This window comes from Rhinichthys klamathensis, unplaced genomic scaffold, assembly GCF_029890125.1.
Source record: "Rhinichthys klamathensis goyatoka isolate OS25496 unplaced genomic scaffold, OSU_Roscu_1.1 h1tg000019l_1, whole genome shotgun sequence".
Classification (NCBI taxonomy): Eukaryota; Metazoa; Chordata; class Actinopteri; order Cypriniformes; family Leuciscidae; genus Rhinichthys; species Rhinichthys klamathensis.
The window spans coordinates 2969115-2991722 of NW_026606570.1; the positions used below are offsets into that span (position 1 = coordinate 2969115).

Genomic DNA, 22608 nt, shown 5'->3' on the forward strand with positions numbered 1-22608 from the left:
AATAAATATTTCTACCTTTTATTCTTGCCAATTTTAAGCATAAACCAATAAAATGGCTAAAGTGAAAGGAGTCTCTTCAAATAAAGATTGTGTTGATTACACTATTACTCCAGTAGGTGACAAAAATCAACTGTTAAATTTTTTTCATTGAATCATTTATTCAAGAAGACTAGAGATTCATTAAAAAATGCTGAATCATCCATTAATTAAACAGGTATTTATGAATGAGACACTGAATTAATTAGTTTTAAACGTGTTTAAATTAATGATTCAAATGAGTATTATATATATTTTTTAAATAGACTGGAACATGTTATTCTGTGTAGTTGTCTGATGTTGTAAACGAGATCTCCATTTTAAACAAAACAAAAACGATTTTAAACCAAATAGATTCTCAGTTTATCCTGAATTAGGGGCCGTTCACATATCGCGTCTAAAAACGCGTGGAAAGCGCGGCCGCGCCGCTTCCTCCTCCTTTCCACAAGCGCCTGCGCTCCCATGGCATCTGTCGTTGCTATACAACCATGAACTGCGCTCTCCATGATGACGAGGAAGTATCAGCTATAAGGATTAATTGATTTCTAGCCCTTGCATTAGCTTTACTACTAGATATATTTATGGAGATGAGAAATAAAAACCGCCCTGTACAGCTATGATCAGCCGAGCTTTCGATGTTGTTAAGGAAAGGTCGGTTGGTTTTTGTCACATGACCTGCAGCATTCTGAAAAGTTGAGATGTTTTCATCTCGCCGAGGCGTGCCTGGAAAAACGAGCGTGTTATGAGCGTGCTTGCCGCGCGCCTACATTTGAAATAACAAATTTGCACGCGCAAAAAAAACGTGATATGTGAGCGGCCCCAAAGTCAGGAATCGTAACATCTTATCGAATCCCCGGTTATTGGAAATTTGTTACCGGTTCTAAAATGCAACCGGTTCTCGATACCCAACCCTACTGACAATATACACTAATGCCAAGGTCTCTGGGAAGAGGTTTGGTAAAGTGATATTTTCGTTCTGCCTGGTGACGTGCTGAGTCCGAGCGGCGACGTCTTCCACTTGCTGAGTTGGGCCATGTTGCAGTGGAATGAAAGGAGTTGGAATCCGTTTCACAGCCCTTTAACGTGAAGTACTTGTGAACTTTGAACTTCTGGAGCACAGAGAAGGTCCTTATTCTGGAACACGCAGATGAAGGAGCCTTGAAGAGAAGATTCTGAAGTCCGTACAGAAGATCCGGGCAATCTGGAACATGCAGATCTGGAGGATCTCTGAAGAGAAGATTCTGAAGTTGGTGCAGTAGATCTTGAAAATGGGGGCGCTAAGCTTGTGGTCGTTGTCTCTGTTGCTGTTTTCAAACTTCCCAAACTCACTTCTTGCAGAACTTCTTTGTTTCTCTCTTTAGAGCGTCAGAGTCTTGAGAGAGCAACTTCACAACTCCATAGAGTTGCACTTAGACCTTAGCACATCTTGGAACTGGAACCTTGAACCAGAACCACTCTTTGTCTTAGACAGAACCTTTTTAAACTCTCCTAAGAAGGAGGTATTTGCAAATTGGCGGCTTTCAGATTCAGCGTTTGATTGGCTGATGCTGTCAGAGGTGGCCACCGTATTGGCCCCTCTTTGGCATGAGGTTAATTTGCATAGCTTAAAGTTCACGTTTAGAACAATGTCTTTAAGGTTTTTCCTATGCATAATTCACTGTCAAAACCAATTCCAGAATAACCAAGACATTGTGCTGAAAACATAAAGAACAAACATCATTGTTAATGCATTGATGTATACCTTAAAGCTGCAGTCCGTAGCTTTTTTTGGGTTAAAAATTATCCAAAATACATATTTGAGAAAATACATAACCAGCCAGTGTTCAAAACTATCTGCTTGCCTTAGCTCGATTCAAAGCGGTAAGCTTGTAATAATGTTTTTAATTCCAGTGGTACTGGTGGATTTCCGCGGGAGATTCGAGCATGTCTTTGCGTCATTACGTCACATCTGTACACATAAAGGAGGAGTCTCTAGTAGGCTATATTGCGTGTGAGGATGTTGGAGGTGGAGATTTATAGCCTTTTCTCACAGCACTTGATATAATTAAACTTATCAATTTGATGGCGGATCCAGAAAGGTTCAAACGACAATCACCAGTGACAACAGATTCACCCGCTGTAAAATGCAAAAGACTTTGTTCGGACTTCGAAGTGGCTACAGAAAAAAAGAGACTGCAACCGGACCCATGCGAAAACAAGGATACATATCGGAAGGACATTACATGTAGTCACGCAATGCTTGCTTACGTTGTTAACATTAACAATTTGAGAACAAAGTATAATTTGCACGGTTTTGCGTGATATGATAAGTTATAAGCGATTGAATGTTGTTGATTGTTAATTTAATCAGCGCGATTTAATGCAATGTCAGAACCAGAACAAAAGTGGATGTTTCTTACTTGTTCAGATGACATTTTCCGGTGAAAATTCTTATTTTGGTCATACTTCCAAAAAGAATAATCTGTGATTCTGAATGCCAGTATCCACATCGGCGCGGTGACTGACAGGTGCTCACTGTCCTCAAACATTGTTTGTGTTCATCCGCGCTGTGCCGTGTCGAGGGTGTTGAAGTAAAACTCACGTAAAGTTGATAATTCCGCGAATGACTGCAATTGCAGATTTCGAACAGTGATGGCGACAAAGAGGAAAAACGCCGGACTGCAGCTTTAACCCTCTGGGGTTCGGCAAACGTGCCGGCGCGTTTTGCTCGATTTTTTCACATAGCAGCAAAATAGACTTAAAATACTCCGTCATTTTTTGTCATACAGACTTAAGACATATGAAAAAATAAACTGTTAAATGTCTTCTTTTTTATGTGTCCACTTACAATCGAAATAAAACATTGTGCTTTTGTAAAATAAAGAAAAATAAACAGGGTATGCTTTCTGGCTCTCCCTCACCGTGAACTTTTTTTTTGGAGCACGTCTCTAAACTGAAACAAAACTCAGCTAATACTATTCACCCAGTCATGAGATACATATCTTTATAATCATTTAAGTGTGTACTTTTAAATGATCTGATTCAAAACGAAAACAAATTTTCTCTGTTTAAGTAATTTGTATAAAACCAACAAGATGTCCAGTTTCTCAAACGCTTGCTCATTATTTTTAATTTGACCACGCCCACGCGCGCAAAAGAGATTGATATGCAAATCTCCACGAAGTAACGCAAACACGCTCATTACCTAAAAAACAAAGCACCAAACTTCATCAGTCCTCTGCTTTTCGTCGAGTTTGGAAGACACGCAGTGAGCTTACATTGGATTTACCTCAGAAGAAGAAGAACGCGATTTGAAGACAAGAAAGATTTAAGGTAAGAAATGTATTATGGAATATATTAGTTAGTGTTATTGTTGCATAAACTTACCATTCCAGTTGAACTGTTGCTAGACTAAAATTTATGAAATCGACGGAAACATGTTGAAATATGAACTGTAGCCTAGACAGGCAGGAAATAAATATACATGTACGACACGAGGATGTTTTTATGTTTGATAATAAAACACAGCATGATGTTAGGCTAGTATCAGTGTTTACTCTAATATGGTGAATGTGATAATGTTTAGAACCATGTTTACTGTTAAATAACGAATGGAAACATTTGAAGTAACATGATAAACATATATTTTTCTCTAGTGTACGGAAGTGTTCCTTTTTAACGATTTATAGGCCGCATGCTATAGGCTATTGTTATTATTATTATTTGGAATTAAAATAGCCGCACATCATCACATACCCTTCACCATACCTAGAGATTAGCATGGGGTAGTTTCCATAAGATCATCTCTCAATGCAAATCAAACCAGCTATTAGGCTAACTGAAATAAAACCATGTCTATATGGTGAAGGGTATGTGATGATGTGGGGCTATTTTAATTCTAAAGGCCAAGATAACTTTATCAGGATGCATAGTATCCTGGATCCATGAAATAACTGGCCTTTAAAAATAAAAATCTGCCTGCCTCTATGGGTATTTAACATAGGGGTGTCCAGACGTATGCACCCTGTATTTTAAGGAAGAACATTTAATTATTTGCGATACATTATTCATTCACAAAGAAAATTGGTGTCCCTAAAGGTTGGAGTTTTCCTCATTTTTTTAATTAAGGCATTAAGATGATTTTTTTAGTCAACTTTAGCATGGGTGTGTTCACTTATTCTAAGCACTGTGTGTGTGTGTGTGTGTGTGTGTGTGTATATATATATATATATATATATAAATCGCAATTTTAACCAGACAAATCTACAATGTATGCCCAAAGTCGTGCAGCCATATAGTTTCTCTTGATATCAGCATGTTCACAGGTGTTTATTTTTTTATTTTATTTTTTTTACAGGGACTAGATGCCACTGATTAATCCTGCTGACTTCAACATTCACAGGAGACTCTGTACATGAACATGGTAAAGTGAAAAATCAAACACCTTGGAAATTACAGGTATGTACTATGTTTCAGGAATGCCACAAAGGTGTGACTGTTCAAGTCTCTGTCTTTAGATCAGTGTGTTTACTAATGTGCTTTTTTGTCCTTTGTTGTGTATCTTTGGATTATGTTGTGTTGTAAATAAATTCAAACAATCTAAAAGCCATTCTTTTTTAAATCTCCTCATTCTTTGTGCAAGGCTCCTCGTAATGATAGGGCCTGATAGCACCTAATAGGGCCATTAGGGGAGGGTCTTTGTCTTTCTCAGGTGTGAAAAGCAGTAATATTAATGAGATTACGCCTCCTTCGCATAAAGCTTTCTTACACAAAACACGTCATACAAATTTTAAAAGACTTTATTGTCTTATCTGCATGAGTAGTCAGGATGATTTTCACATAGTTTTGGAGCAAATATTCTAGGCTACGTGATACAATTTTCAAAAGTCTTGTGAAGAAATAATCAGTATGGGTTTCATGACCTTATTTCAGTGACAATTAATTTTAGTTTTTTCACAAACCACGCATAAACGTCATTATCTCAAAACTACAAACTTTTACCTACATGCTGCTGACATATTGTTGTAGCAGAGTTTGTGCTGAATACCGTGTAATAAGACTTTAGCCATGAAAATGTCACAAGTAACAGAAATAAACACAAATGTCAGAGCATGTCAGAACACCTCCAGGACCCAGAAAACACCTCAGACCCCAGAGGGTTAATAGGTAAATTTGTGTATTTTGCATGTACACAAACAACACTCATTGAGTGCCTGAGCTGTGCATACAAGTGAGGCACACTATATCTAGCTGGTAACCTTCCACACTAACTTTGGCTCCTTCCCCACCAGAGAGGTCACATCAATAGTTTCTCCATTGTTTTTAATTCGGTTGTCGTTCGCAATGCTTCATGGATTGTAGTTATTTTCCCTCATTACAGCTGTTAAGTACATGGTCTTGTACCTTTGTCTTTTTGTCAGATTTTCGAAGACCTTTTTGCTTCAAATCTAAGTTTCTAATGTTGTGATTCAACTTGTAGCTGGCTGGTTTGGTTCTTTCCATATATGACTTTAAGACTCTTTAAGATGAAGACTTTTTAAAAATATCTTTGGGGAAAAAGGAATGGGAAAATACTTCTGGAACCTAGGCCGGTGAAAAAGTGGGCCAGATCTCGACCTTCCGTTTTGATCCACACCTCCTGAATTTAACATGCATGTAATTATATCATGTCACTTTTATTCACTAATAAATAATTAACTTAATATAATTAATATCTTAACTTACTTTACTGTTTAAAGTGTTTAGCATTGTCTATTGTCTTACGCAATATTTTTAATTTGTTTTAATCTTAAGAATTTTATTCAAAACATTTTTTTCAATGTATTTCCTGTTTTACTAGCAAATACACTTCATTATGTAAGTAAAATGAGTTGTGAACACAGTTTCATGTTGATTGTAAATCAAGCAGACAAAGTCCTCTGCAAAAGATGATAGATGTAACTGTAGTATAGATGAATCTGTATCTGAAAACTCTCCAATCTCATATCCAGTCGGCTCCGTCACACAGGACAAATTACTAAATGTATTGAGTGTAAAAAAAAAAAACATAACTCATAACACAAGTCAGCACTGTGGTCATCATGGCTGCCAGGCCATAATTGGATCATTTGTCCTGTGGGGGTTTCACTCATGAATATTTGCATATATATTTAAACATTATGTCTCTTTGCTTTATGAGGTCAGGGCTCGAATGAAATCGTGTCTATGTAAAGTATGCTAATGTGAATTTGCATAATGGACACATATGGCCAGCAGATTCTGTAGATCAGCTCGGCTCAGATAACAATCAGATGTCTGTTTTAAAGCCCCAATGAATCACGCAATGTACTTCCTCAAGACTGATTCAAAAGAGCCATTGTGTTAGACTGTTTTGAAGTTTTTGGATGCTTGCTTCATTTTTTTTGTCATGGAGTTTGTGGTGTTGTAGTCGTCATGAATATGACAGTGAGAGCAAATGTGTTTTTCAGAAGGATATGCAGGTGTTTGATTATCTTTTTATACCAGGATGTACTTTCTCAGTCTCAGCCGCTGATTGAATCCTCCTTTTGTAGTCTTATTAAAGGCCTTCATCCACTCTGACAGGAAACACAGCCAAATCCTCGCTTTGGGCGATTAATGCGAACTGGGTCATTGACATTGGCCTCCTGATACAAAGAGTTTTAGGGGGTAAATACTGACCCCAGAATACCAACCACAATTTTAAGTAACACTTAGAGTAAATTAATTATCTTTGCCTTTCTGCAAGTTTCCAACCTCTATTTCTTTTGTTTTCATGGTATCTCCATCTTATCATTTGCATATACTGTTAGGAAACTGGAGTAATGGATGCTGAAAATTCAGCTTTACCATCACAAGATGGCGGCACGCAGGAGTACAGCGGCTTCTCAAGCTCCCTGTTTAACTTTTATTTCTCATAGAAAAAGTGTGGAAGCAAGTGTATGAGCTATATTTGTAAGAGCGTGAATGATGTTACCGCTACGAGAATAATTACTATCCATCCGAATCAGAAACCTTGATGAATGCTGAGGTTAGAACTCTTTTGAGAGCCTAGGATTCTGCATTCAGGTCTGGTGATACAGCAGCGCTCAGAGCAGCAAGAAGGAAATTGACTGCAAGTAAGAGCCAAGACTGCATATGCTGCAAAGATATAGGGTCATTTTTCTACCATCGACCCCCCGGAGCATCAAGGCCATCACGGATTATGACAGCAGAGACACTGAATTCCCTAGGGATCCATCTCTTCCTGATGCTCTCAATAACTTTATTGCTCGTTTTGAAGCCCTTAATGCTTCCCCTAGCACCAGACTTGCATTCTCATTGGATGTGCTGCTTCCTAGTGTAACCTTAGTGGATGTCAGGAGGTCCCTCCTGAAAGTCAAGCCCTGCAAGGAAGCTGGCCCAGACAGCATTCACGGCCGGGTTCTGAAAGACTGTGCATTACAGCTATCTGAGGTACTAACTGACATATTCAACATCTCACTCTTTCAAGCCAAGGTACCATCATGCTTTAATAAATCTGCGACCATTATCCCTGTTCCAAAGATTTCAAGAGTTTCGTACCTAAATGACTACCGCCCAGTAGCACTAACTCCGATAGTCATGAAGTGCTTTGAGAACATGGAACAAATAAAAAAAGGAATCGACTTCAGCATTGACCCCCACCAGTATGCATATAGGGGGAACAGATGTACTGCGGATGCCTTCTCGTATGTTGTACATATGGCCCTCACCCAACTGGAAAATTGGGACTCTTATGTGAGGCTGCTTTTTCTTGATTTTAGCTCTGCTTTTAACACAATCATACCACAAACACTGATGCACAAGTTGGAGGCACTCTGGCTGAGTCCAGCATTATTCAACTGGGTTTTGGTCTTCTTTACAAATAGGAGACAGACTGTTAGAATCCACAGTAAACTTTTGAACAGTAGAGTACGATAAAATTTTTTTTTTTTTAATATAGTAGAAATAATTAACATTAATGTAACAAGAACTGCAAGCAGTTATACGGGGCCAAGCCAGCAACGCAACTTTCTCGCCTTCTCTGCCTTCCCGCCTTGCCTTGCCTGCCTACCTGCCTGCATGCCTTGCCTTAGAGTTCTCAATGGGTCGGGTCGGCCCGACAAACCCGACGGGACCCGCGGGTTTGGGTCAAAAATATAAGCAAATGACTCGGGACGGACCTCGGGCTAAATCTTTTCCGCTCAGTGAAAAAAAAAAAAAAACCTTTATTAATCATCGCTGCTGTTTACCGTAAAGAAAGTCTGGCTGCTGCGTGCAACGTGCATCGCGGGTGGCTGGCCGTACCATTGAAGAGCGGAGAGCACACCTCAGTCCATCCACTGTGGACGCACTACTGTTCCTCCACGATGCCTTATAAGCATACGATTATGTTTGTAGGCTAGGCCTTTTTTTTTTTTCAAAACTTTTCAAAAATTGTGTAGTGTGAAAAGTAGCCCGCCCGCTGGATGGGTACATGTTTGAGTTCTTTTTATTTATTATTGTGTGAAGATTTTTATTTAAGGCATATTTATATAGCCTATTCATATATTTAAAGTTTATTTTTTCAATTGTTTGTATTGTTAAAAGGCGTGAACATTAAAGGTTGATTTGAATTCCCGTCTGCTGGTCATGATAATACGTGTATGAGAGTGCGTATCTATACAACGAATGTTATTTCTCGTGCCATTTATACGCCAAAAATAGTTTTTGCGTCTATATGATATGCAGTTTTCGCGTGCATATGATACACACTTTATGGCGTGTAATATTTTAGGCCCGTTGAGAACTCTACCTTGCCTTGCCCTTTCTACCCAGATGCAGAAGGTCCATAGTTCAAGTCAAAGTCAACTCAAAAAGAAGAATTTGTATATAAATGCACCGCATGTTACATTTAATAAGTATGGATGAGATCATTCTTAGAAAGACACTATGTCTGGAACAGAAGATTGACACTGATTTAGCAGGCTACCAAGGAGAGCTTTTAGTGTGAGAATGAGCACATGCTAAGCTAACTTAATGCTAATGTAGCTTATAGTTAACCTGATAGCTGAAGAGCCACATTAGAAAGAATGGCAACTGGTTAGCTTGCTAAGCTAACTAGCATAAGGACACAAACACAGACAGGGTCAAATTTGCAGAGATATTTCTCAGGAACGGTAGCGAGTATCAAAAATCTGTTCAGTCATTTCTGTGCGGCTCAGTCCAAAGATCATCTGAGCTGATTTTGGACAAAATTTTGCAAAATTTGTGGTAGGAGTAGTGAGATTTTTTTTTTCATTTGCTTCAATGTGTTGGACAGTCACATTGTTGAAAAATAATAAATGATATATCAAATATGATAAATCAAATTTTTAACAAGGTTTTCCAAAGTTATTACCGTTTTTGCAAAATAAAAATGTACATCTCTGGAACACTTGGTGGCGTTGTCTTCAAATGTCTCAGGTACCTTCAGGACATGCGGTCAATGATCCCTATCAAATTTTGTGAAGATATGGCAAATTTTTTAAAAGATATTGCAATTTATGTAAAATTTCTGAATGTTGGACACGTGGTTCGTCCAATCCTGGCAGAATCAGTGTCCACAGATTCGGCATGACACAGAGGATCCATAGACACCAAGATTCTGATAAATTGTTCAAAAGTTATTAGCAAAAATAGCCATTTTTTCAGATGAGCCATTTTCTCATGACCGGTAGGTGGCACTATTCCCAAATTTGGCATGGACCCTCAGATCAGGGTTCCGATGAATTCCAGCTATTTTCTTTTCAATTGATCAAAGTTTGACCGAGATGCACCATTTTGCACGATGCACGAGTCTGAACCAATTTTGTGTCGACCTTGTTAAGTTCGCGATATCATCACTTTTGAACAAAGATGAATAAAAAAAATCTGTTTTGTCATGGCTTTGCGGCTCAGTCCAAAGGTCACCTGACACAATTTCCGTATGAATTGGAGACGATTTGAAGGAGGAGTAGCAAAAAACCTGTACTTAAAAAAAAAATGGCCGCTACTGTAATGGCCGGAGTCTTAATCAGAGCCGGATTAACGCAAAGGCAAACTAGGCACGTGCCTAGGGCCCGATTGGCGGGATGGGTCCCAGACAGAGGGACACAAATAAAAAAAATAAAAAAATGACAAATGTCATATCTACAATTTATTTCAATATTTATTAATTAACTAAAAATAGTGACGATGTTTATCTTAACCATAGACTGTTATACGTCACATTAACGCCAGCCCATCAGGTGCTGCGAAGCAAAAGCACGCAAAGAAGCACAGCTCGTAATGCAGGTGTGTGCGTTGTCGTCATCTATTTTGGAGTGATTGCAATGTATTCTAAATATAAACTTGTAGGCCTACTGTAGATCAGCGTCATTTCTAGAAAAATCATTCACCGCTTTATTACGAGTTTAAAAGAGCGCGAGCGTCATTAACGTGCCCAGACGCGACGCTTTGAATTTGCACGTACAATGAATAACATCGCGTCGGGAGCTGACTAAAAACGCTACAAAAGTAAAAGACAAGACGTTTGTATTCAAAGTTAAAAACCCAACACACTACAACATTTTTAAATGTTTCAAATAAAGGATCTCATGGCCATGGGTCTATCTTCTAAATTCTGCTGATGATTAGATTATACCCTGTCTGACATCAGCCTACTCGCGCCAATAATATCAGTTTAGAAAAAATTTTCTAACCAGTAGCGGTCGTGTCTTTCTCTTCCACTTGATTTGTGTATAGCATATTTAAGCTAGCAATGCAATGCATAATATCATATTACTTATATTAATAATAGGACAATATCTGCAGTCAATATTGATTAAATGGGAGGGGAAAATCCTGCCCATACCAGCTATGAAAAAATGATAAAAGCATATATCACTGAAGTGGTATTCTGGAACTGTGAATAAATTGAATAAAACAGCAAAATAACAATAACAATAACATCTTCATTAAACAAAAAAGAGATTACCTTAGATGAAGTTTGATTAATATGTACATTAGCCTACTGGTAAAAAGTCTGGACCAATTACTATTTTTAATGTTTTTGAAAGAAGTTTTTTATTATGCTCTACAAGCCTGCATTTATTTGATCAAAAATAAAAAAAAAAAACCAGGAATATTCAGCAAGGATGTGTTAAATATATAAAAAGTGATAGTGAAGACTTTGTTAAAACAACTTTTTAATAATCAAAAAGAAAATCCTGAAAAAAGGTATCACAGGTTATAAAATAAATATTAAGCACCATTTCTAACATTTGATAATAAATCAGAATATTATAAAGTTTTCTGAAGGATCACATGACACTAAATTCAGCTTTGCATCCCAGAAAATATATTTTAAAGTATAGTAAAATAGGAAAACCATTATTTTAATAATATTTCACTATATATTATTTTTTCTGTATTTTTTATCAAATACATCCAGGCTTGATGAGCATAAGAGACTTCTTTCAAAAACATTAAAAATAGTAATGTGTCCAAACTTATGTACTGTGTAAGTAAAAACATTTAAAATTAAATGTTGTATAAATTAAAAGGTTAGGAATCATATTTGTTTCAAGAGTTTTTTATTGGGGGTGGGGGGCCTCCAACAAGAATATTGCCTAGGGCCTCCAAATCTCTAGAACCGGCCCTGATCTTAATGTAAGATGTTGAATGGGATCAGCATGAGGAGCAGAATCGGATGAACTCATTTTTAATAATAAGAAGAAAAATAACGGATACAATATCCTAAATATAAACAGCATAACTCTATCCCTACATATCCCTCTATAAAGGTTCATAATCTGTAGAAAAGAAACTCATCTGCAAGTATACACTGTGTGAATGGACCAGCTGCCATATGGCTCTCATCACCTGCTCATTTCATCTGGGAACATCAGCCAGATGATGCGGTTACTCCCCCAGATTATGGCACTTCCTATTTACCATTGTGTGGGGCAACCATGAACATTTGGGTCAAATTTAATACCCTAAACAGTTTTAGTATTTAGTAAACAGTTTTTGTTTAGTTTAGTCTCTTTGTATAATACAGAACCATCAGTGGTTATTGTCTTTCTACATATGCACCAAAGTGCCAAAACTCTTAGTTTTATTACGCTGAGATTATTTATTCATCACTTTTTTATCTAATGGAACCTTTCAATGACAACCTCTTGAAGAAGCTTCTCATTGAGCTTTTTGCTATACACAAACCACACATGGCGAGTCAAAGCATGGCTGAAGGAATGATGGTGCACTTTATCAGTCTTTAAGAGCCCACTTTTATGCCTGAACCCTTTTAAAATCACTGCACGGAAGCACCACTCTCATCGAGATTTGATGTGGTCACTCAGTGGTCACCGTCTGCAAACCTGAGCACCTTCCCTTACCAATTGTTTCCATTTTTTATATCCTGATTCATGTTTCTTGGATATTTATATGGTTTTATAAATACATTTCCTGTTCTCTAAAAAAACGAGGTTTCTGTGCCTAGTGCTACTAAAAACTAAAGCCTCATCTGACCATGAGGAGAGATATAGCTGCCCTTATTTCATGTTTTTAGTATTGAGAGCGAGGGCAGTAGGGCTCCAGGAAATGGGCCATTCGTGGAGTAAAGGATGGTTCTGGTAAAGGTCTTTTCATTTAGGAATTCATAATTTAAGAATGGATTTTTTACTTTTCATGTACACATAATATAAAATCAAAGCTGAGGAAAACAGCAATAAGTAAGTAAGTAAGTAAGTAAGTAAGTAAGTAAGTAAGTAAGTAAGTAAGTAAGTAAGTAAGTAAGTAAGTAAGTAAGTAAGTAAGTAAGGAAGGAAGGAAGGAAGGAAGGAAGGAAGGAAGGAAGGAAGGAAGGAAGGAAGGAAGGAAGGAAGGAAGGAAGGAAGGAAGGAAGGAAGGAAGGAAGGAAGGAAGGAAGGAAGGAAGGAAGGAAGGAAATGTTTTTTCTGGTAAGCTTTAGCGTTTAACCCATTAACTTCTAAATGCATGAACAAAAACAACACTGACACATTTTCAGAATAGCTTTTTATGTTCTGTGGAAGAAAGTAATTCTCAAAATTTTTCAAGGTTGTGCTTTAAAGTAGTACAATAATTTTGATGTGTTGACTAACATACTAAAGCACATGTAAAGTACTTGTTAACAAATTTAACTGTAGTGTGTTATTCAATATTACATTTACAGTGAAAATGTTTTAAATGTACTAAACTTCATAACAAATATGCAATTATGATTATTATTAAAAACATGATATAAAAGTATATTTTAGTTTATCATAAATCCATATCAGTACATTCAGCAGTACACTTTAATCAGATTTTAAAGATAATAGAAATAATTATGAAATTACATAAACGTACTTAATATCTACCTAAGTGGGTCTAAAAGCCCTCTAAAGTTCAGCTAATTGTGTTTAATATAAATGTTAAAGGTTGTATCAGCGATTTCAGGCCAAAAAAAAAAAAAGGCCCAAACATAAATGATCACATTCATCTAATGAGTGGTTGGTGAAACCAATTGTTTTTGTCTGCAGATCTCAGAGCCTAGGCTGCCTACAGAGACGCGTTTTTTTGACGGCCTGCTTATGGGGCGGGCAGCTAGCGGATCGTTAAGAAAGATTAGATGAATGTGATCATTTATGTTTGGGCCTTTTTTGGGCCTGAAATCGCTGATACAGCCTTTAACTATAATACAAGGGTCTTCAACTGGGGTTCTGCAGTGGTACTGCAGGGGGTCTGCCAATTAATGTTTGTTCATAAATAATATTTTGTTAAAAAAATTAAAACATGGGTAAAAAAAACATCACAAGGTCAAATTTAAATATAAGCACTCTAAAACGAAAGCAAGAGCACCCTCAAATGATTCTGTAATAATATAATATTATTGGCGAAACGGATTTGGCAAATACTCCATTGCGGTTTTGAGTTTGTGCTCTTTCCAGCTTTCGGGGCTAAGTAGAATTAACGTAGAATTAAAAAGTATTGTTTTTCATACTGCTAAGAGGACAGATGGCCAATTACACACTGCAAAGTTTTGGAAATGACATTTACACATAAATGTAGGATTCACTCTCGAAATTGCAATTAACAGTGATACTTGCACGGGACAAAAATATGTCAAAATAGATACTCGCAATGTATAGGCTAAATCCAGACTAATAGATTGCTAGAAAAATATTCTTAATATATTTTTTTATTCTATTATAATTATTTGTAAAAGTAATGACTTAAATGTTTTACTATACATTGATCAGCACATTACTAGAAAACCCTCACGTTTCACATACTCATTGATTCCATTCTTAATTGTCCATCTCACAGCAAAGTTAAAATGTTAAGGTTTAGTTAACTTTAAGCTAAAGTTCAAGTAAATGTTAAATTGCCCATCTGACTAGTAAAATTAAAATGTGAATTTTTAATAAACTAGCAACTAAAGTTCAGGTAAATGTTTAATTTTCAAAGTTTAATTTAAAAATCAAAGAGAACTTTGATTGGCTGTTCAGTTTAGCAAACGAATCTGTGCACAAGATTAAGAGCAAAAGTGATGAAAGCAATCAAAGAAGTCAAGACGGTAATTTTACGTCATCTTATTTGAGCATTCCACTGCGCGAATATTTTCATAATAACATGAGTGGAGTGGAATAAAGATCGTAATCAGCATGATTGATATTCCAAACGGTAAGCACCAAACCGACGCTTTGCTTTGCGACGCAAAGCAGCGCTTTATGGTTTGTATACCTGCAGTTCCCTTTTTGAAAATTTAAAGCTACACTTATCCTATGCCTTGATTAATAAACACAAAGTAATTAATAATACGGAGTCTGCAATTTTTTAAAATTGTGAAATGCTAAAGTGCTAAATTAATATAAACATATTTATGAAAGCAATAAACCCTGAGAGGCTGTACATTACAATGATTGCACGTATGGGGTGTTTTTCATATTTGAATGCCTAAAACCCCCTAAACTGTCTCAAAATCTATAGTGCATGGACTTATTGTGTTTATTAATAGCAATATACTGTAATAGAAGTTACACTACCGTTCAAAAGGTTGGAGTCAATACGATTTTTAAAAAGAAAAATCTTTTACGTCTCTTTTACTCACCATGCCTGCATTTTATTTGATCAAAAATACTAATAGTAGTATAAAAAATACTAGTAATGCTGTGAAATATTATTACAAATTAAAAAATATATATATTTTATTGGATTCTAAAATGTAATTTATTCATGTGGTGTCAATGGTGATTTTCAACAGCCATTACTCAATCACATCATTCTAATATGTTGATTTGCTGCTCAAGAAACATTGTTATCTTATTATTTTCCATGTTGAACAGTTATGCTGCTTAATATTTGTTTGGAAACTGTGATACATATTTTTCAAGATTCTTCTAGAAAGTTCAAAAGAACAGCATTTATGTGAAATAGAACATTTAAATGTCTTTACTGTCTCTTTTAATCAGTTTAATGCATCCTTGCTGTATAAAAGTATTAATTTATTTTAAAAATGTATTTTAGTAGGATTAGTAATTTTACTGTAACATAAATAAAAATAAACTTATATGACACTATACATTATATAATATTATATACAATAAAATTAATATAAAATAATTTATAATATTTTTTATAAAAATAAAATAAATCATTCTCCTGCCAAGTAATATAGATTGTTACTCTTACTGTACGGCTGTTTATGGGTATCTAACCTCTGACCTCAAATAATATAGAATTCAACTCTTTTGTTTTTGCAGGTGTGTGTATGTAACAACAGCTTTCGAATGACCTTTTTTTATGAATGTTTTTTTTTTCTCATGAGGTTATTATTATTGTGTTCTCTCTATAGATATGTACTGTACGCTGGAGGTAGACTCTTTCGGTTACTTCGTCAGTAAGGCCAAAACACGCGTGTTCAGGGACACAACAGAACCAACGTGGAACGAGGTGAGCTTTGTCATGTCATGATAATAAACAAGATTCACCTGACCAATTATTACCATCATGTATCTGTCAATTCATTTATTTGTTCTCCTACAGGAGTTTGAAATAGAGCTGGAGGGCTCTCAGTGTCTGCGGATCCTGTGCTATGAGAAGTGTTACGACAAATCAAAGATCAATAAGGACGATAATGAGATTGTGGACAAGATCATGGGCAAGGGCCAAGTACAGGTAGGACAAAGAGACAAACACTTTGTTAAACACAACATGTGTGTAACAGTAAACACTCAGGTCTGAGTAAGACTCCACTAGACTGGTTTAGACCATAAAAGGACAGATTTAAATTGTGGTGGTTTCCTGATGTGAGTAATTTCTATTGTTGTCTGGTTTTAGCGTGTGCTCTGCAGATGGTGTGTTGTGGTGCTTTATTTTTGACATTGGCAGCTTTACTGCCTGAGAACCCATGGCTTACATTTCTTTTTCCTCACATACACGGGAAATGCCCCAATTAAACTTAAGTGAGTACCGTGTGTATGTGTTGAGATCAGTGTGTTCACACATGTGTTTTGAGGTATGCAGCTTACGTTAGAAATCGTCATAATTCAAGACGAATTTTTGAGCAGATCCATGACAAAAATGTTAACATGCCCTTTTTATTTTACTGGAATAAAGCCTTCATTGATCTTCATTGTTGTGGCAACACTTTGACGACCATGTGAGTCGCTGATGCTACTTTTTTTTACTGTCATTATTATCAAGCCATTTGTCCTGTTTTACTAAGCTTTATGCTTAAACCTCAGTCAAATTATTCTTCTTAAAGTATTGCATCTTTTAAATCTGGGGCAGCTTATGGGGGGACTAAAAATGAGGTGGATTTAATTGCACAGGAGGTTTGTTTCTGTTTTATGTTTGTGTTATTCTCTTGGGATCATAGCCAGAGGTGAATTAACAGCAAAAGAGATGATTTTGTTTTCACAGAGAATGTGGTGTGTATGTCACATTAGTATGTACAGATATACACGTTACCACCACAAGCTAAACACGCACACACAGCATTACTTCTACAGACAGAAACACTGATAGTAATGCTATTTTGGGAATAAAGACATTGCAGAGATGCTTTATGCCTATGAGGGTGCAAACAAACTCCACAGAATGAGGGAAATTTAGGAAATTAGTGGCTTTTTGTTCGAATAATTTAGCAATAATAAAATGACTAAGGGACCGATCAGTATTTATGGAAAGGGCCACCGGAGGAAAATAGGGAAGGGTCATGTCTTTTTATTCTTTGTTGAGGGGAGGGTCATCCAACTTTTGTATTGGTGCATATTTTTTCCATGTAGCTGTCTCGGTTTCGGCGCCCCATCGCTATCAGATGGGTCTGACCCAACAAAAATCCAGTTTGGCGCTGTTTGACTTTTTCTTCAGTACGCGCTCAGAAAAAGTGCATTAGAACAGAACGCCAATGAAATGTGTACCCGGCAAAGCTTTAAAGCACAAGCAAATAATGAACTTTTGTGATTGCGGATAAGTGCAGTGTCCTGTGAGTGTAACTCTACCGCTGCATTAACATGCGATGTGAATGTACGTCGAGTTTTACAGTATTGGGACTGAGGCGCCAGAACTGCAGCTGATATAATGTGCGCTGTAGCACGATACTACCATATTTTAGTTTCCATTCTTATTGTGTTTCCAATTAGTGAGTAAATCTACTGAAATTGCCACCATAACAGTGGAGTGTGATGTGTTAGACATAGGGCTACCACATTTTTAAATTACTATTAGTATTATTTGAAGTTAACATAATAAAATACGTAGACCTACACCAAAAAAAACTAGTTGAGGATAAATTCTTTAAAATTGGGCAATTCCAGCGTTATGGATGTGACATTTGCAGTCAAAACTTGAAATATAAATTCTCAGAAAATGCATTTAATACTGAAACGTCTGTTTATATATTCATACTCCCTTAATAAAGTCCAGACATTAGAAAAAATATATAAATATAAATATATTTAATATGAGGGAAATACACATGTGATGTGACACAAAAAATCTTTAACTTTTAGGTGGCAAAATATTTTTTAGTAATTCTATGAACTACGCTGCGCAAAACAAAAGTAATACTACCCACCGGATGAAGAAGGGTCGGCCTCCACATAACATAAAATTTTCTGTGGCATATACTTCTTCTCCTGCTTCTGGGTGAGGCGATAGAGGAGCCAACCATTGACCAGTGATAGGTCAATCAAGTAGTACAAGATGCGCAGATACCAACGACGTGGGCGGATGTCAATGCGATAGAGAGCTGCAAACATGTCTGCTAAGTCTACTCCTCCCATGTTGTGGTTGTACACCTTGACAATGTGGGGTCTGTCCACTTCCACATATTCCTTCTTCTCTTTCGACCACCTTCTGCATCTCTCAACAGGTTCAGGGCCAATGAAGGATGATGCCAGCAACACTGCCTTGTTATCATACCACTTCACGATGGACATCCCGCTTGTCTTTTCGTATTTCACTTCATACGCACCACGCCCGGCCTTTGAGAGTTCCTTGTCACTCTTGAGGGTACATCCACGGAGACGGTTACGATTGATGGTAGCAACTGTTAGAATTCCCATTTTCTTCAGTTCCACAATGAGTTCAGGGGAAGTGAACCAGTTGTCGAAGAAGCACTTGTAGTTTAGTCCTTTTGGAACTTCTGATACGAGACGAAGCACAACTTCACCGGCAACACCAAGTCCACGCTCATTGGTCACGTTCCCTTTTCCAGTGTATACTTCAAAGTCATAGACTAGTCCAGTGACACCTGCACGAGTAAAGACCTTGATTCCCCATTTATGCGGCATGTTCTTGATATATTGTTTCATTCAAAGCTTTCCTTTGAAGGGGATCATCTGCTCATCAATGGAGTGGTTTTCTTCTGGTTCAACCTTCAAACAGTTGGCACGGACTTTCTCAAGAACTGGACGCACCTTGAATAATGGATCGTATCCAGGCTCACCCTTTTGCTTCACATTGGTATTGTCGTTCATGTGGATGTATGTGCGCAGATTATCAAATCGCTTACGTCCCATGACTGTCGCAATTGGGTCGTAGCGGGTTGCCGTCTGCCAGTACATGCGGTACGATGGCATACGTACTACGGTCATCAAGATGTGTAAACCAATGAATTGCTCTATTTCAGAAGGGGTTGTTTTCAGTTCTGAGCCATTCTTCATAACTGCATACAAGTTAGATTGGTGAGAAATATGTTCAAACACAGATTTGTCCATGAACTGATCAAAATACCACTTTGGACTTGGTATTTCGTCTGGGGGAGGTGAGAATGCAGGTCCCCGGAATGAAGAGTCTATGTCAGCTGCTGGGGGTTTCCTCTGCCTCCAAGAAAACTCTTTGTTGACTGGAACTGGGCCTGGCTGAGGTTCATTGTCATCTGGGACCTCAGTGTCACTGTCTGCATGTATGTTATGAATTTCAACATCAAGGTGGTTGAGATTAGCTGATATATCATCATCAAAGCTGGAGTCAGACTCGTATGCTTCAGGAGATTCCTCAAAATCTGGATCAGCAATTTCATCGTCTGGAATGGATTCTGTGTCAGATAAAGCACCATCAGGAAGGCAAATGTACTCGATGACTTCCCTGGCTGAATAAATCTTTCGTCTGCCTGCCATAACAACCTGCAAATCCTGCATAGAAAGTATTCTGTAAGGTAGTTTGCCAAAAAAGGCTTTGACACAATGATCTGTACTAATAAAAGTGCCATGGAATTTAGGCTACATCAGTTTTCCTCACTGCACAGTCAAATGAACATGGTATTGTGCCATTGCTTTTGATCAAATCTCCCTCTGATTGTGTGTAAATTCACTCCAAATTATTAAATTTTCCATATGATATACCCTCAGTGACACCTTAAAGTAATACGTAAACACTGGTGATAGGAACATAACCCTAGTATAAACTGTTGTTCAAAATATAGGCAAACTAGTAGATAAAGCATGTGGTATCCAGTGGTACCTATCTGGCCACACGTTGCAAATCTGCTACGGTGAAATAGCTGCACCAGGGGAAAAATCCAGAAGAGATAAAATCTACTAATTGGCATTTACTGTGTCTATATACACTTATGATTCTTCTTATGCAGTTTTAGTTTCAAATTAATGGAGGTTGATAGTGATACTTACACAAAATTGATGCCAAGAAAATCAGTTTCAGGGAACCCATGGAAACAGACATGTTGGAAGTGAGACTACACTGCCACCTGGTGAGCAAGTGGGAAACTGTTTGTTGCTAATGGACAACCAAGTCCTGCAGTGGTACTTCTGAGTAAAAAAACACTCATAAAATATGTATCTGGAGTAATAAGGTAGTTAGTTTGTAACTGTTGCAAATCAGCAACGCCTGCCTTGAGAGGGTTAAATAAAAAACGAACAGTCCCTAAGGAACAGATGTTTAAAAAGCATTGAATGTTATTATGGTACTAGCAAAACCAAAATGGGGTGCTGATTGCACAGTTCTTTTGCGGCTATATAGACTGTTGGTCCGTTCCTGGCTGGATTATGGGAGCATAGTGTATAGCTCTGCTAGAAAATCATATTTGCAAATGCTAGATACTGTTCACCATCAAGGATTGAGACTTGCCTTAGGAGCCTTCAGGACCTCTCAAATGTTTGTAGTATGAATGAAATTTGGATGTATTACATCCAGGGCTTGACATTAACTTTTTTGCGGTTTTCCAAAGTTACTAGCCACACAGCATTTTTACTAGCCACATTTTTGTTGTTGTGAAATTACCTGATTAAAGTTGACTATGGCGTGCTAAAATTTACTTGAACTAGATTTACAACCCTTTTAAATGTAAAACCACTGTACACACGCAAATCAAGACTAGGTATAACAATACAGGTCATTATCATTAGCTCTGATAAGGTTGTGTGTAAAGCTCCTTTAAAGCTCCTATAAAACCATGTATTAAGATGAAGACATAGCTTCTTATTGCATAATAAAAGTGGTGCATGGATGTAGAAGATTAATAAAAAATATAAAAAACTAAACAAAAAACCTTTAGCATTAGAAACACTGTCTGTTTAAATATCAGAATCAGAATTACTTTATTGAGCCCCGATGGGAAATTCTTTGTTACAAGTTGCGTTTTCTGTGTCTTTGCACACCAGAAACGTGTCTGCTGGTAACGTACATGGAGGGCTATCTCGGGATTCGGGCGTTGCAGCATAGACGGCAAAATAGGCTATAAGAATATTTCGTTCTGTATTGACAGGTGCAATATTTGAATTTTTTTAAATTATATCTGCATTTGCCAAAACCTATGGACTTTCAAACATAAAAATGCCATTTATTAATATGTGTTCGTGTCAACATGACATATTTTCCTATTCTATTTAGCCTGGAAACGCTTCCAACAGGCTTGCGTGTCGCGTGAGAAATAGGCGTCGGTTTTTTTTCTAGCATGCACGCGTTTTCGGCGCGGCTCGAGACGCGCGTCACGCAGGCAGTGTGCAAGTTCTAACCTGTTAACATGGGAGCCGAAATAAAAACGGACACACCACGCAGCGGAGACGCGCACGCCACGCAGCCAGTGCGCTTCAGATGCCTTTTGAAAAGACTACAATTATTCAACCCGCCAAAGTGGCTAGTTGAAGTGACTGTGTTACCCGCCACGAGCAAAATCCACCCGCATTTGGCGGGTTGGCGGGTGTTAATGTCAAGCCCTGATTACATCAGCCAGGTTGTCACTGTCAGTTGTGTAGCTTTACTGCCATTCATTTTATTCTTTTAACTACAACTCCTCTCCTGTGGCCTCATAGGACAGAAAAGTGTCCATCGGATGCACACTTCATAATCTCGCCGTAAGTAGTAGACCAAGTCATCCAGGTATTTTTTTGGTATTATTCATCCAAACGTTGAATTCAGACATAGTAGTGTTAATTTCGTTAACGAAAATTATGATGAAAAATGTTCATTGACAAAAAAAATTTCCTGACTAAGACGAGACGATGACAAGACAACTTCAACATAATTAAATGATAATTGTGACTATATCAACTTGCAATATTGTTGACGAAAAAAGGTGAGATTAAAATATAGTTCAAAATCACTAGCAGATTCTTCTTTTGTTTTTGTCAGAGAAAAAGAGGAGACAAAATATTACAGATGGGGGCTGCGTCCAAAATTGCATACTCTGAGTAGGTACTTATTTGAATAAGTAATTACTTCACAACCGCAAAAAAAAAAAATCTAAATAGTATGAATGTGTGAAGCATAAATGTACGACATGTACAAATGTGTCTGGATGTACGACATTAGCCATGTTGTCATTATCATGTGACTTACCAGCGTCAGTTACATCGCTTCACTGCCATTCACAAACCCTGTCCTGTGGCCTTATGGGAATCGTAAAGTGTCCATCGTATGCACACTTCAGAATCTCACCGAAAGAAGTATGAGTATAGACCAATTTCGAACCGACGTCACAGTTACGTCACGGCGCTAGCCGGAGGCAAAACAAAGGGAAAACTGGAGGCGGCCAATACAAACCAGCACAGATTCGGCTACATAATAAGGAGCTTAAATTATTATTATTATTAAATGTCATCTTGTTGTGTTGTTGGGTGCAAGAATCGATGAAAAATGAATATGCTG

At 37.4% G+C, this 22608-nt stretch overlaps 1 protein-coding gene across 3 annotated transcripts in view; it reads left to right on the plus strand.

The window, feature by feature from the left end:
- Window positions 1–22608, plus strand: part of abr (ABR activator of RhoGEF and GTPase) — a 490805-nt gene that overhangs the window by 333405 nt on the left and 134792 nt on the right. For all 3 annotated transcript variants that reach the window (XM_056236039.1, XM_056236049.1, XM_056236060.1), the window contains 2 exons: window positions 15851–15948; window positions 16042–16173. In XM_056236039.1, coding sequence (XP_056092014.1) covers window positions 15851–15948; window positions 16042–16173 — 230 coding nt within the window. The remainder of the gene's footprint in view (window positions 1–15850; window positions 15949–16041; window positions 16174–22608) is intronic.